Below are 16915 nucleotides of genomic sequence, written 5' to 3' on the forward strand. Positions count from 1 at the left end.
ACTTCAGTTATCAAAAACTTTCTCAAGCTCATATGGGTGTATTAACTAAATATTTTTCACTTAATTAATTTATTAAAGTAAGATTTTATTTTATAACCATGTCATATATCTTTCATCCTTTTTACTTTTACTTGTATTTGAATATTTAGCTAGCATTAGCTCAATTCTAAACAACAGATTGTAATGCTCATCTATAGCTTACTTTACATCATGTCTGTTAACTATAATGTGTTTCTAAAGTTATCACTTCAGAACCTGGTAATAAATTAATAAATTCAGATTGATAATAAAATTATTTTGATCATATTATCATATTTTGATAATTTATTACATTTAGAAAATCTATTGTACTGCTGTTTGTAAGTTATTTTTTTTGGAAAAATTTAAACTAAACAAATGATTTTTTTATTATTAATTATTTATAACTACCAAAGAAATAGATAAAACAAGGTAAGGTTTATTTTCCTTATTTGATTTCTAGAATATTTTCATAGGATTCCTGATCTTTCAGTAACTTATTTTACACATGGTATACCACAGAGATATGATGGAGTTCTAGTTAACTATATCCCTTTAAACCTGATGTTTCCATAATATTAGGAACATCTCATCAAGGTGTAACATTTAAAAAATAGAAATTTGTAAACTAAGGATAGAAAGCCTTACCTAATAAATTGGTTTTCATGTTTTATAAACTGATTCTAACTCATGTTTGTATTTTTGACTGATGTTACTACTGTTGATTACTTTAAAAAGAATTTGTAAAATGTATATGTGTATTATATGGGTAATTATATACAATTAGGAACTCTCGCCTCTGATTTTGATGAAATTTGGAATATACCTTATTTAGGATCCAAGTTATTCATTACAATTGAAATTTTCCTTTGGAAACTCCTTTCACCCCTTCCACCAAAAATCCACCACCAAAATTTTTGGATACCATCACCAAACATTTTGCAATTCTGCACTGTACAAGTGTAATATACATTATTTTTTGATTAAATAATTTGTTATTGTATACAGTTATGGATTCAGCCTAACAATCGGCCTATTTATTATGTAAGATTAATTTGATGAGATTAGGGAGCGAAGCGAGCATTATGTTATGTAAACATATAAAGTTCAGTACACGAAATTGTTAGTTACCTAACTTAACCTTAACTTTTTTAATTTTTAATTAATTAATTTTTTTTTAACCTCCAGGTCCATCATTAAGTATTGCTTCAGAGGATGAGATGAATGATTTGTAGCACATGTGAAAATACTATGCCTGACTGAGATTCGAACCTGAGACCTTCAGGTGAAAGGCCGAGATGGTACCACTCATGCCACAGAGGCCGGTTAACCGTAACCTTTACCTAAACCTATGTAAACTCAATTAAATTTCACTTAAACCAACTTACTTATTCTGTAAGTAGTGCATATTTCATTTAACTTAATTAACAAACTTCACCAAATTATTTAGTCCAAAAATAAGTAATATTATTATACTTATCCAATGTTGAATTATGAAATTTTTGGTGAGGGTTCTGTGTAACTTCTATTCTTTTGTAAGAGGTGTAACTTGGGTAAAAGGTATTTTCGCTGAATAATTTCAATTCTAACGAATAATTTAAATCCTAAATAAGGTATATTCCAAATTTCATCAAAATCGGAGATGAATTTCTATGCAAACAACAGTAGTAGTTTGAATTCACTGAATGTACAATGAATTTCACAGTACAATCAATAATGACTTTTTGGGATACTTTAAAAATTGAAGTAATCATAATAATAATATGAAGAGTTTATCTAAATAATAAATTTCTTTGTATCTTAGAGGATTTATCATATTTTTAGATGTATTTATGTTAGGTAACATAGATAGTTTTAGGCAACTGAACATGAGACATTACATCACTCGTGAAAATAGCATTGTTCTTCATGAGAACAAGAAGCATATCATGTCAAAATTTTCTGGAAAATAACGAATAGTTTGGTTTAAGAACAAAATATGCTGTTGCAAATCATTTATGTCAAAATGTATCACCAAATTCTGATGATATTCAATCCTATAAGTGGCTATTTCATTCTGTTCGTTGTATGGTCTGCCTGCTGTATAAAGAATATCATTATTCTCAGGGCAAACAACTCTCTCTAATTCTGCTTGTATCTCAGATGATTTATGTACATCACAATTATAAGAAAAACGGAGATAGATAGTATAATGAAAAGTTAATGTATAAGTCTTTCTGAAGGAAATTTAAAAGATTTTCACTTAGGTGAAGATTTTTTAAATATAACAAATATAGTAATGTGTTCAACTAACTGTAAATTTTTGTTTTAGGTAAAAGTCGGTATGGAATTTGTGTTAATTTCTACCGACCTCTTGAACGGCCAGGAGCAGCCAGCACCACCTCAGCTAGTTCAAGGAGAGATAGACAGTTTAGGAGAGAATCCTGGCGAAAGAGTATGGAGAAGAGTTCAGATTCTGCATTCTCCAGGTGCGCGTTTCAGTCTTTATTCCTGTTTTTCAATCTTTCAATAGAAATCCATTGTTTTTTTGCTGCAGAGTTAAATGCTTTACTTACCTTATTTTTTAAAATTATTATTATCTTTTATGACCTCATAGGATCACTTGATAACAGACTGACCTCATAGGTCAGTCTGTTATCCAAGTCTCTTTGATGGGACTATTTGGGCCTTGCAGTCCTCCCAGTACTTTTTCATATGTTTTGATCTTTGTTTGTACCCTTTCTAATGTTGAAAATGTTTGTATTGTGAGTTATTTCTTGTGAGTGTTTTTGTTCTTTTAATTTTTTTTTTTTTAATTGTGTCTTATCTGTGGTGTCTACTGGTGTAAGACCAATTTCCTTCAGATTCTCTCTTATTTCTCTGCTCCATCTGCATCCTTTCTTAGCATTTTTCTAGTTGAGATTGTACTGTACTAGCTGTTTCAGAAGTTGTGAATCTTGCATCCTCATATGTCCAAAGAATCATAGTCTTCTTACGCACGGTATAAGTGATGGGTTCTAACACTTTGTACACGACGTTGTTGGGCACAATCCACCACTGCCCATCTTTCTGGTACTTTTTATTGATGCAGGCTCTTTCGATTCTTCTTTTGATTTTCTGGAATTTGGCTTTGATTGTTCATTCAAGTGGAAGAATGTTTGTGCTACATAAGTGGCTTCTGGTTATTTTTTGTAATATTTATGTTAATTTTTTTTAATTATAAGAAATAAAAATAATTTTTCTGGGATGGCAAAATAATTTTGTAGACAGCTGATAACATATACTTACTTACATTCAATTGATTTTCGACTGATTATTATTTAGTCTTACTTGTTCATAAAATTTGTAAATTAATGATTAGTCTGTTCGTCATACATTTTATATTAATGTCAAATACATCTCAAATGCTAAATTATGCGAAGTTATAGAAAGTTAAGAATGTTTTATAAAAATTAACAAGAATAACCCTTAAGATTGCATTGATATAATCATGTATATAAAATCTATTCAAAGATGTATAATATGTACGTAGTTGTATAATAAATACTGATGTGCCTTTATAAAGCTTAGGTAACAATATGAAGGGACTAATATGAAACTATAAGTATTCCATGTCATAAAACAAATGTGTTAATTATTTCAATGAACAGCATTGTTAATCATGATAACATGTTAAAACAATTTTTTTTTTTAATTTCTGAATGGCTTTTTAATTGTGTTGATATTTTATTGCTTTATGAATGTATGTACATTATAAATAGTTTTAATTCAGTGAAATTTTTTTGGTTTCTACAGAATTTTTTTCTTCAATTTTTGCTGTTGTTTATCTGTATATTTGTTAACATTAAATTTATAGCATAAAGAAACTTAATTATAAGGTATATCTTTAATATAAAAATTATATTAGCTTTTAAAATTAGTTATGTATATTTAAAATACAATGATTTGCTGTGATTTTGCATATGTGAAAATTGACAGTCCGTCATTAACATCTAACAGACAAACCGCTGCAGGACTTGAGTTTGAATGTGGCACTAAGTCCAAGATATTGTTTAATTTAATTGTTATTCTTTGGTTAATCATTGAAGTTCAATTAATGACAGTTACATTATATTTTGAAGTCTATAGTTAATATCAACTAAATAAAACGTTTTTATTCCTTGTTATGTATTAAATATGTTACTGCTGTAGACAGTTTTAAATGCCATACACTAATCTCAGTTTAATTATTTATTTAAACATTTCCCAAAATAGTTTCAGATTTAAAAAGAAAATGAGAAAAAATATGACTAAAAATTTGCATTTACCTGGGAGAAAAATAGGATTCCATGAACGAAGTACAAAGTGTGTTTCTATGCAAGTTAAAGACAGAATTACTTATTTATTCATCCGGTAACAGATGTTTGTCGATGTCTGAATACATTTCTCTTTTAATGTTTTAGAAATGATCCTAGGCATTTTTCTGCTTGTGAAAAACGCCAAATCTGATTAGCATTTGAATTCAGAATGTTCCAGATTAAATACAAAGATAATAATAATATTCCACCATGTAGGTTGGAAGAGTGGTAGTTAGTGTATTCAGTTACTTGAACAAGCAATAACTCAGTCAGATACGTCCAACTATTGAGAACATTACCTGTTAAATAGGTATTGTATTGATGAGCATGATAGATTATAGTTATAAAGGACAATAAAAAATTTATAGCAAATCACTTTCAAAATACTTACCTATATTGGAGTTATCACAGTAATTCAAAAAATTCAAAGTTAATAGTCAATTTTTTTGAGTCAAAACAGGTTAATTAAAATATCAGAATGAATGTATTTAGCATAAAATATTATTTACTTGCCATGTAACTTATACTACTAACATTTCCCTATGATTTATTTTTGGTAAATTTTTATACAAGTATAAAGAGTATACAAGTTCACTAAATAATTTGATTATAATTCTCCTCAAAATTAGCCAATTATTAGGAATTAAATTTAATAAACATTAGTTGAATTTTTATGTGGTGGCTTATAAAAAATAAATAAAGGAATATAAAGAAATAAATCGTTATTGATTGCTAGTTTTCTGGATAAGATCATGTAAAAAAAAAAAAAAAATATTTCATTATTTTTTTTAAATTTTGTCTAGGTTATTGTTAAATTATGATGAAAAACACTTATTGGTGACTATAGTGCCATCATTTTAGTTTATGTAAGAAATAAATAATCAGATATGGCACAAATGAATTAAATATGTATAAAAAAACATCTTTTGGTCCTCCAGAAAAGTATTTAAATTACTCTAAAGCATGTGTGAAGAAGGCAAGATTTTTAAAAAAGATGTTTCTAGAGACAATGCATGTTAGGTACACTCATTGTTCAGATTTCTTTTTCAATTGTACATATACTCTGTTTGGAATACAGCCAAATGGAGCTGAATCAATATAGAACTTGTTTGAGAAGGGTAAAATGCTCTGATTTTCTAAAAAAGATTAAATATTTGAAAATTTCCATATTTTTTTATTCTTAACCTTTTTTATACATTCAGATTCATGATTCTGCTAGCATTTCAGTGATCACTGTTTTAGTTTAGTTGAAAAACAGTGTATTGGGTGTGAATTTTAGAATGACAATTATTTTTATTATGCTGATAAATTGTTATTAATAATCTAGTTAACAATTTTTTTTCTTAGCTATTATAGTGTATGGCTTGTATACTTACTGCAATATTTTTTTTTGTGGTAATGTTGGTTCTGTGTACTGAAGTTTACTTTCCTAAACAAAATTTATATAAAATTGTCATAACTGGCTTTTGTTCAGAGATACAATCATTTGAAAACGCATTGTGTAAATTTTATGAAATATTTATTTTGATTTTTAGTGATTACAGAAGTACTGTGGCTCCTAGTGATTCTGACCGTGACTGTCCCAGTAGAAGAGATTCTGAAGGATCACATCCAACCAGTCAGAATTCTCGCCTTGCCCCCACATCTGGTCCTTGTAATGATTCAGAGAGTGGTGGGTCTCATTCTCCTTCGCCTCGTGCCAGTCGCAAAAGACAGGTATTTAATATTTGAGCTGTTATAAAAATTATTACCTCATTTCTAATAGCAAGTCTGCTTGAATCCTATACGTTTTAATTTGCATGTCTTATATTATTGATAAAAATAAAATTTCTTAATTTTATTATATCAAAGCATTTGTTTATTATGTAAAAATTAAAAACTGGATTACAATGAAACAAGTTTACTTATTATACCTACTTAGAAAAAATCCAGAACTTACAGGTGCAAGTTATACGTCTATTTAATTATTACTTATATAAGTCTTCTAAATTCTTATAATTATTTCATTTTTGTTTCAGAGAGTGCGGAATCACTCATTAACCTCATTGTGCCTATTATCTCACCATCCATTTTTCTCAATATTTCGAGAATGCCTGTTTATATTAAAACGGTTGATAGATGCCTGTAATGAAAACTCTTCACCAAGAAGGGTTGGTGCTTCCAGACAGATTAACAGGTCAATTCTTTTTTAATATTTTTGTTTTTTTTTGTTATTAATACTATCACAATTTTTATAGATTTGTATGTAGAGATGTCAGCATAATTAACTAATTCAAAAAATTCATGTAAATAAAAACTGCTTATTTTACATCAAATATGCTTATATATAGAAACTTTTTTTCTGAAAAGATTATTCTATTTTATGGACTAATTATAATTTTTTATCAAACTTATAAATTAGTTAATTTTATTTGTATCTATAGATTTATGGATAGGAGTTGCTGTGATATATTATTTATTTAGTGTTATGGACTATTAAGTTTGACATTCATTGTTTAATTTATGGTACTGTGCGTTCTATTCCAGCTTCAACTTTAAGAGATTTTCTTTTTTTTTTTGAGGATATTGGTCAGGTATCCATAAGTTGAGAATTGTTATTGCATGGCAGTTAATACTTTACATCATGACCATTCAAACATAAAATTGATTGATAAACTTGTAATATTTTTTCAATGTGTTGCATAATTTCTTCACAAACCATGCTCATCTATGAATTGTAAAATACAAAATTTAGTTTTTGTTTTTAAGTTTCTTTATTTACTCATAAAAAAAATAAACTGTCACAAAGTTAACAAATTCTCTAATCGGAATGATTTATTACAGTTGTACTTATCACACAACTTAGATTTAAGTTGTCCATAAAACTGTATTCTTAGTAAAAAAGATTTTCAGATTTTTATTCATACAAGCGATGAATTAATCAATGAACAATTGCTAATTGCTACCTCTTCTAAGTGTCTCTATTTATGGCTGTTAGAAAAAAACTACAAGCTTGTTTTTATTAACTTCAAATTTTATGTTTAATATAGAAAGTATGTTATGGTGTAACCTTTGTTGTGATAAGCACTGTTTCATGCCGAGTGGTAAAGTCAATACGTTCATTCTACAGCTTTGCTGTGAAAGACACTGAATCATAAATAGTAATAAAAATGTATAGATACACATCAAACTCTGATATAATTGGCTAATAATCAATGTATAAAAATAAACATTTATACTAGCAGAGAAAATAAATTAAAACAGTTATCATATTAAGTACCTGAAGTAAGTACTCATAAATATCTCAATACACGTATTATTGGGAATGTTGTCATAAAACTACGTAAAATGGTGGTATTCAAGTATTAATATACAGTAAACTCCACCTAATACGCCCACTGATAAAACAATTTTCTGCTTTAAACATGATTTTTACTAAGTCCCTAGACTAATAAGATAATAAGGCAAAACACTATTTCTGCTTAATATGCAACCTGTCCTGCCTGATATGCCCTGTTTTGTATCTGATGAATTGAAATTTAACTGTTACATAAGGCTGTTTATTGAGTTACGTAAAGCTGCAATTTATTGATGAAAATAAGAGTAAACGTGACTCACTGCAAGTTTGCCTTAAATTTCTCCCTAAACAAACAGTCAGATAAACATTCATCGTAACAGCAGATATGAATAATAGAATCCTGTTGTTGTTTTGTTGAGTAAGAACTGTTTGAATCATTTGTTTTTCTTTGATAAACATATTTTTTTAGCATCATTCATGAAATTGGTATAGAGCAAGATGAGTGGCATTAAAAACTAGCGTTATCAGTCTATGATAAATTAAAAATTTTAAAAACGTATGATTAAAATTATAAAGTAAAAACTCAAACTCAAATTACTAAAGATCTTAACATTCCTGATTCAACATTAGGAACAATTTTATAAAAATGAAAAGATATTCAGGAAAGTGTTGTACAAGGTAGAACAAAAAAAAGAAAATTAAAACTGATAAATATGAATAGTTAGCAGACTTATTATTGAAATGGTTTCAGCAAGGCCATACCTTACATCTGCCAATGAATGGCACACTGTTAAAGGAAAAAGCATTAGAAATAGCCAAGGAACTCCAAATTGCCAATGTCACTGCATCTAGTGGTTGGATTGACAGTTTCAAATCATGAAACGGAATTGTATATCGTCAGATCTGTGATGAAACAGAGACTGTAAATGAAGAAGATCCTGCATCATGAAAAAATAATACTTTGCCTAATGCTTAAGGGGGTACAACCCATGAGATATTTTTAATGCAAATGAATTTAGATTTTTTAAAGGGATGCCAAGTAAGGTCTTGGTTTACAAAAAAGAATATAATGGTGGCAAAAAAAGTAAAGAAAGACATATGGTTTTAGTTTGTATTAACACAGAACAGTACTGAGAAAATTAAGCTTCTAGTCATAGGAAAGGCAAAATCACCGAAGTGCTTTAAAAATATTTGAACATTCTGGTATGGTTACGCTAACCAACGTTGAGCTTGGATGACTTATGAATGTTTTGCTATGTGTGCTACAGAACTGAATGTGATGTTTAAAAGGCAAAACTGAAAATTTCTTTTTATCAATATCTGCTCAGTGCATCCTACAGATCTCCAATTATCAAACATAAAACTGAAAAATTCTTTTTATCAATATCTGCTCAGTGCATCCTACAGATCTCCAATTATCAAACATAAAACTGAAAAATTCTTTTTATCAATATCTGCTCAGTGCATCCAACAGATCTCCAATTATCAAACATGAAAATTGTTTTTCTACCTGCCAGTGGGATGAGTCATCTATGGACCAGGGTGTAATTAAAGTAGTGAAAGAGCAGTATCATAAGAGACTGGTCCAACTTTATTTACATTCTATGGATTAAGGTTTACCTTTACCCAATATAGCTTTTTTGAATGCAATGCATTTCGCCACTGCAGCATGGGATGCAGTAACTTTCAAAGTTATAGAAACCTTTTTTTATTAAAGTTGGGGTAAAGTGGTCAAAAGAAGAAGAAGAACCGGCAGTTAAGTGCTGATGTTGAAAACAAAGTTGAAGAGGATGCTGATATGAGACAGTTTCCATAATTTGCATCAGTTGACAACAATGTATTAACATGCGAGGAGAGAACAGTGCAGGAGATGATACAAGAGACAAGAAATGAGCAGTGATGGTGATGAAGAAGAAGAAGAAGAAGGAAAAGATAAGCCTGGGCCATCACCAATGACAGCCCCTACATTAGAAGTTCTTAGTGAGGTTAGGCGTTATGTGTTCAATCTGCCTGACTTACGATACTGTATATATAAAAATGTTTTTAGAAACTTTAATTTTGATTTCATGTTTTAAAATGGACAGCAAAGCAAAATTGATGACTATTTTAAAAATTAGTTATGGGAACATTCTGATCTTTATTATAATTATATTCAGTGGTTAGTGTGTTTTTGATTTAATGTGTGATGTTCAGAAAAACATATATACGTATATTTATCCTTAATGTGCATTTATAATTGCTGTTGTTAATATTTTCTCACATAACGCTGTTTGTTAAAACATTAACAATCTGCTGCTTTCATTAATGCTTCTATGAAGCGCTATGTTAAAGTTGTTTTAGCTGCTTCTCAGCTAAGATGATTTTCCACCAAGACAATAATTTGCGTCAGACCTGTGAAAATTGTATTAAGCAGAGTTTACTGTATTTTTAACTTTGTGTTGAAATTTTTATGTGTTAAACATCTTATAAATTGTGTGTTGAATGTTATGGAATTTTTTTTAAATGCTTAATTTAAATTTTGAGAATTATTATAATCAACTACGTTAATGAATTTCTTTAATTATTCTTTGTGATTAGAATAGAAAGCAGAAGACATAAAGAAAATAATCTTCTGAAAACAGTTGTTAAAAATTAAACAATTTTTATATTTTATTTTATCCGTATTGTTTGTTATAAGGAATTTTTATTTTTTATTTTTGGTTATAGTGTGTGGAGTGTATTGACTGGCCGTGTGTTTGAGGGGACACCATCTGTAGTGGTTCATGATGTTCGCGAAATTGAAACGTGGATCCTTCGTCTATTAAGTGCTCCAGTTCCTGTGCCTGGTAAAACTAGAGTTGAGGTTTGTTAAAGGGTCATTTTTTAGTTTTTAATTATATCTTAACTATAAGAAAGATAAAATTAATGTTAATAAAAATTGCAACAGTTTCTCTCCCCCGCGCTAGAATAAACAGTTTCACTCATACTTCTTTAAGAATGAATTCTTATATAAGTACAGATTAAATATCTTACTTTTTTTTACTTATTTTTTGAATTACTCAATGTACTCTATTTATTATGGAAGATGTGGAACAATTAAAATTAATTTGTTGTTGATTTAAATTTGTTTAAGATTGTAAGACTGTATCCTATTGGGATATAGTTTTGAATTTATCTCTGTGTTAATGTGTTATTGCCCTGATCTATCAGTAATAATGAAATGTAACTATTACAGATTAATAAATTTTTTTATCAACAATTATTTATAATTATTATATATCCATAAAGTAATTGTCTTTATTGACTATTTTTTTTACCTTTCTAACTTCCCACCTTTTTCTTATTCTTCTGACCTACAATTATGCTTTCTTTATTATGTACTAGACTGTTCTTTAAATTAAAATAATTTTATTGTTAATCGGTTTAATATTATTTTTAATTACAGATTATTATATATTATTCTTTTCTTAATTATATAATGTTATTGCCTAATATTTGAATTTTGTTTTTTAAAAAAGTATCATGTGAACTATAAGTGAAGCTATGAAAATTATTTCAGGTTGAATCCCAGAATTGGGTTCACTAAACTGCTATAACAGAATTCCACAAGAAATCATTGATAATCTGCCATTATTTTTTTTTTGTTGGAGACTAGGTACAGGAATGGTCTACCCTTCTGAAACAGTTTCACTGTAACTAATCAATGGAATTTTTTCTGTGTAATAATAGAAATTATTTCAATTAACATTATTTAGTTTTCTAAAGGTATTTTCAGTATATTATCATTAAATTAAATTGTGTCTCATTAATCATTTTGGCCTGATAAGTAAAGTATTAAAAACTCCTGGTATGTTTGTTGAAGCAAATACTAGGTTGGTTCAGAAAGTAACCTCCGTTGTAGCATAGTGCTGGTAGTAGTGTTAGTGGTGCTGCCATTGACACATCATTGTACTCTTTGAATCAATTTGCTTTCAGGTGTGTCAGTGTGAGACATGTACTTTAGCCCATTTGCTTGTTATAATCTAAAAACATGAGTACTGCAATAGAAAATCCCTCCAAATGCATGGTGCATGCTGTCATAAAATTTCTTTGGGCACAAAATGTTTTGGCAGCAAGCATCCATTTTGTCATATTAAGTTTTCTGCTTTTTCAGTGATTTTGTCATTTAAATTAAAAATATTTTAGCCATTGGTGTTCTTTCTCATTGTGTTCTGTATTTTATTTAATTTCAGCAGTATGTCTCTTTACGTTGTTTCCTAGGGTTCTGTTAATTATATCACAAATTTTATTAAACTTCTCAATCTTTTCTTTAACATCTGATTCTGTAAATGGTGGTATTTCAACTTAGAAACTTGAATTCAGTAATTTGGCTAATCATTTTATCTTCAGAACTTTACATCCTGAAGAATAAGATTCAGAAAAGGATTATAACCACCATTTTTCTGCAGGAGGTACTAAAATTATATTCTTTAATTATATTGAATAATGTAATTAATTGTTATTTAGGTATTAATTCAAACAGTGCATGTTGTAAAGAGTATTATCCCAGATCTATTACTACATTATCGGTAAAATTTAGCATTAGAACAGAATTATTCTGATAAAAATATATCAATAACTAAAACCATTTATGCATTCGTTAAAATGGCATCGTCAAAAAGCTTTTTTTCACCATATAATAATAGAGATGATGCTGTATAACCTTTCCTTATTTCCATGTTTACCAATTTAATCCATTTCTATATTTTCTATTCTTACTAGATATTCTAAACTCCCAGTATTTAAATTCCTTATTATCTTATCGTTGCGTATCGGTATCTTCTTTTTTCCATAACTTATCTTCTGTTCTTGATTCACTTTTAATTTCTATATATCAATCATTTATATTTCATTTTTAACATTAAATCTGTAATTTAATTTATATTATTATGAAATATCATTAATTATGATTATAATATGTATAATTATTTATTTTATAATTTATAATCGTTTGCAGTTTTCAAGGTCTTTTTATTAGGTTTTATTATAAGCATTATTAGGCTTACTGTTAACAATTTGATATGAAATTTATTATATGAGTAGTGAATTTTATGTGTGCTTGTTGTATGTAAGTCTGATTGGCATTCAAACACATAACCTTCCAAATGAAAGACAGATGCTTCTTCTCTGTCAAGTAATAGATTAGTTACATTTGATTTTAGAATAAAGCAAATATTTTAACAGTATCTTTGTTTTGAAAAATTGTAACTGTTATGACTTGGAATATTGAAGTAATGCATACAGTATGATTAGCTGTATTGTGTGAAAATGAGTTAGAAGACCAGAATATCATAGTATCTGAATATGATCTTCTGCCTCCTGAAGATGACTAAATAAAATTAAGGATAATGCTATGCCTTTGAAACAAAGTAAAATAGCTGTTATTTCTATTCAAGAAAAACAATTATATTGAGTTGTTTGTTAAGCAATTTAAATTGAATTTATTTTTGGAGTGGTAAAATAAGATTGGTCTTATGTGATCTCTATTGCAGAGTGGTTGTGTCTATGGTGTCATTTATCTGCTAGGTTCTGGGTTCAAATGTCAGTCAAGCTTGGTATTTTTTTCTCCCTAAAAGGTCTTTTTTTTGTCAAAAAAGTAGGGGAAGGAATACTAACTAGTAACAAATACTGTTAGAAATACTAATGGTAACTGGGCACCAGCCTGTTCAGTTGCCTCAGTGAATGTATAAATAAGTGAAATTGCAAATTTAACAAAAAAAAACTTTAAAGTTTTTTTTCATGTAAGCTTTATTTTTTTTTTAGTTAGTAAATTTGCAAATAAAAAAAAAATTTCTGCAAGATGACTAACAAAACGAATAACATCTGAAATTACATTCTCTTTATTCAAAAGTTATCTTAACCTTCTCCCATCACAATGATCCGCGCTTGATTAGCGCTCCGTGAAAATATGTTGATATCCGATTCCCTCCCTTTATAGTCTTATGCTACCGTCTTGTGAAAAAAATTTCAAAAAATTACAGTACATTAAGGAGATTTAACAGATTCTGACAAAAAAAAACGTTACGATTGGATATTTTTTATGCCTGTAACAACAAAAAAATTGAAACGGTACAAAAATTATGATAATTTAATTGCTTTTGCTTTGTGTTTATGAAACATAGTTTGCTGATTTTAAAAATAATATTTTCAAGCAAATCGGTTGAAAATTGGGCAAAATATGATGAAAAACCTGTGTCATAAATCACAGATTAGTAACATATGTTAGTATAAGTGAAAGTAGATTCAGAAAACTAAGTTTTATAAAAATCCCCACTATTCAAAAGGGTATTCAGATTGACAAAAAACACTTTTTACTGTATACTGTTATTCATTATGAATCGTTATGTGTTACATGTTTACCGATATCATTTGTCAGCAAAGATATTTATAGACCTCAAGTAAAAGTGACGTATTTATGACCGCAAATTCCTTTTTTTTTGTGTGTGCCGTATATCATAATTTATTATGTGTTTCAATACATTGATATGTTGCTACTAAGATAAGCTATTTTTGTAAATAATAAATAAATCCATAATCGTAGTAGCAATTATAATAGACAAGTCAAACCCACCCACATACATACACACACACACACACACACACACATTTCTGAGAAAAAAATGGTCATATTCTTTCTAGTCTAAATAAAACATTTTACATCGTATAAATGTCGTTCAAATTGTGTAATAAAACTGATTCCTTTGTGAATATAAAAAAAAATAACTGACTTAGATGCCATATAAAATGATTTTCTTATAGCGTTTTAAAACTGACGCCATACATAACCAGTTCCAAGACTAAATGATCTGTAAAGGTTAAGTATGGTAATTAATTTAGAGACTGAGTGTAGGGTGCTGCCCTGATTTGAGTTATGCAAGACAGTAGAGATTCAGAACTTTAGAAGCTTTCTAAAAAAACAAAAAGGCAGTCAGTTTAAAGGCTTTCAGTGATCAATGTACAATTAATGATGTTTTAATTTTTCATTCCGTTTATTTTGAACTGTTCATTGAAAATATTAAATAAACTAGTTTTCTGGAGAATAGAATGTATGTAGGGTGTGTTAGATGATAAGCTATTTCACTTTCAGAAAGAACACGGATATAATGGAGGCCATTCCAGCTATGTTAGAAGAAAGACTTAAAACGAATAAACCTACTTAGAATTCCTAAATCTGGAGTAGTTATTTCATAATCTAATTATGTCTGTCCCTATTATATTTATATATATCTGCCCCTATTGATTTTCATACCACATGTAGATGGAATACAGAAATTGGACAAATTTTAGAGTATATTAACTATTCAAGGAGAAAATATAAAAAAATATTGAAATTTATGTACATTCTTTTGACAGAAACCAAAATGAGTTAAATGTAAGTAATGAAAATAGTAAGCCAAAAGTAATAAAATGTGACAGAAAGGAAAACAATGAAATATTAAGATAAGGAAGCAGTACATGTATTTTGGTAAGTTTTAGAATTTTGTTACCTAGGTAGTAAAATTAAAAAGGGTGGATGAAGTGATATAGATCAAAGACAGACTGCACAAGCAAAGAGAGCTTTCATACAAAAAAGTAATATGCTGTTATCAAATATAAGTCTAAGAATTATGAAGAAACTCTTAGAGAATTTGTGTTAAATACTAATGCTAGTGAAACATGAATATAAGGAAAATAGAAAGGAAAAGAATAGAGGCTGCTAAGATATGTTAATACAGTAAAATGTTTAAAATTAGATGTGATGATCATGAAGCAATCATAAAATAAATAGATGAGAAAATAAATTTTTGTCAGTCTTATAAAGAGGTGAACTAGGTTGTTGGGCTATGTACTAAAACATCCAGGTTAGGTAATTTGCTTATAGATAAATGTGTAGAAGGTAAAAAATGATGTAGAGGAAGGCTAGGATTGGAATGTATAAAACATATTGCTGAGGATATAGGGTGTAGTGATTGTGTTGATATTAAAAGACTGCAACAGAACAAAAAGTAATGAAGAATTGCATCAATGACTGATGATTCAGCAACAAAAAAATATCTGTAATGGTCACTGAAACAGGGTTTAAAATATTATTTCCTTTGTTTTGGATGTAGGACTTATTAGTATCCTTTTATAAGATGTATAAATTGCTTTGTTTTTTGTGTATTAATTCACATATGTTTTCTGTTCATTGAAATAAATGTTTTATCCCTTTTCTACTTTGTCAAGAAATTAAAAATTGAACATATCAGTATTATCCTTCCTTGTGATTTACATCTCTTTGTGTTATTTTAAAAATAAATTTAAAAAAAATTTGATAGTGTAAACAGCAATTAAGTTAAATGCAGTAACAAAAATGTGAGAATGTTTATGATCTTGCTGCAAATTTATTGCTCATTTAATAGTCTTCAAACTAGTTTTGTTTCATTGAATTTGTTTTGAGTTTGTATTATTACTAAAATTTTATTATATTTATGCATGGTAATTATGAATTTGTTTCATATTTAGTAATTGTGGTTTTTTTTTCAGGTGGAAGTGCTATCAAAAGGAATTCATCCAGTTCTAACATTTGCGCTTCCTGACCATACTCGTTTCTCTCTTGTTGACTTCCCTTTACATTTGCCTTTAGAACTCCTTGGTGTAGATACATGTCTTCAGGTTCTTATTTTAATACTTCTTGAAAATAAGGTATTGCATTTTTTTTATATTATTTAATTTACTTTTTTATTATTAATTTTTTAGCTCTTTTATGAGTTATAAATATTTTGTTAATTATCACGGCTCAAGCCGATAATGGTATGAATTTTGTAAATATTACTTACCTTTTGATTAGTAATTCATGCATAGTAGCATAAATTTCCCAAAAACATTTGGTTCTTTTATATGATAAAACTTAGACATTTATTTTTTGTTTTTACAAAATTTTACTTGTTACTATATATGTAAAAGCCTGCATTTATAGGTACCAGTTGTAGCATGATGGCTATCAAAACATTGTTTTGTTTCATTATTACTAAATCATTTCTCACATGATCGTAGCTGTGATGATGACAGTTTCCATTACTTTTTCATCCATCTGGTCTAAATCACAAAGAGTTGCAGAATAAACAATGTTTACATATGGACACAAAAAAAAATCCAGTGTTGTAAGATCTACAGACATTGTGATGGCTAGAAACAGGTTTTCCTTTATCACTTCACTTAACAGGTAACCTTTTGTTGATCATATTTCTAACCTCCAAATTAAAATTTGGTGGTGTTTCATCTTATGGGTAGGTAGTCAATCTGAAGATGTTTTTCATCAATTTGT

The 16915-nt window shown here is 28.4% G+C and overlaps 1 protein-coding gene across 1 annotated transcript in view; it reads left to right on the forward strand.

Annotated features, from left to right (window-relative positions):
- Nucleotides 1-16915, forward strand: part of Rab3-GEF (Rab3 GDP-GTP exchange factor) — a 316556-nt gene that overhangs the window by 105227 nt on the left and 194414 nt on the right. The window contains exons 4-8 of the mRNA XM_075355604.1: nt 2330-2486; nt 5870-6050; nt 6353-6510; nt 10318-10453; nt 16135-16293. Coding sequence (XP_075211719.1) covers nt 2330-2486; nt 5870-6050; nt 6353-6510; nt 10318-10453; nt 16135-16293 — 791 coding nt within the window. The remainder of the gene's footprint in view (nt 1-2329; nt 2487-5869; nt 6051-6352; nt 6511-10317; nt 10454-16134; nt 16294-16915) is intronic.

This window comes from Lycorma delicatula, chromosome 2, assembly GCF_047948215.1.
Source record: "Lycorma delicatula isolate Av1 chromosome 2, ASM4794821v1, whole genome shotgun sequence".
Lineage (NCBI taxonomy): Eukaryota > Metazoa > Arthropoda > Insecta > Hemiptera > Fulgoridae > Lycorma > Lycorma delicatula.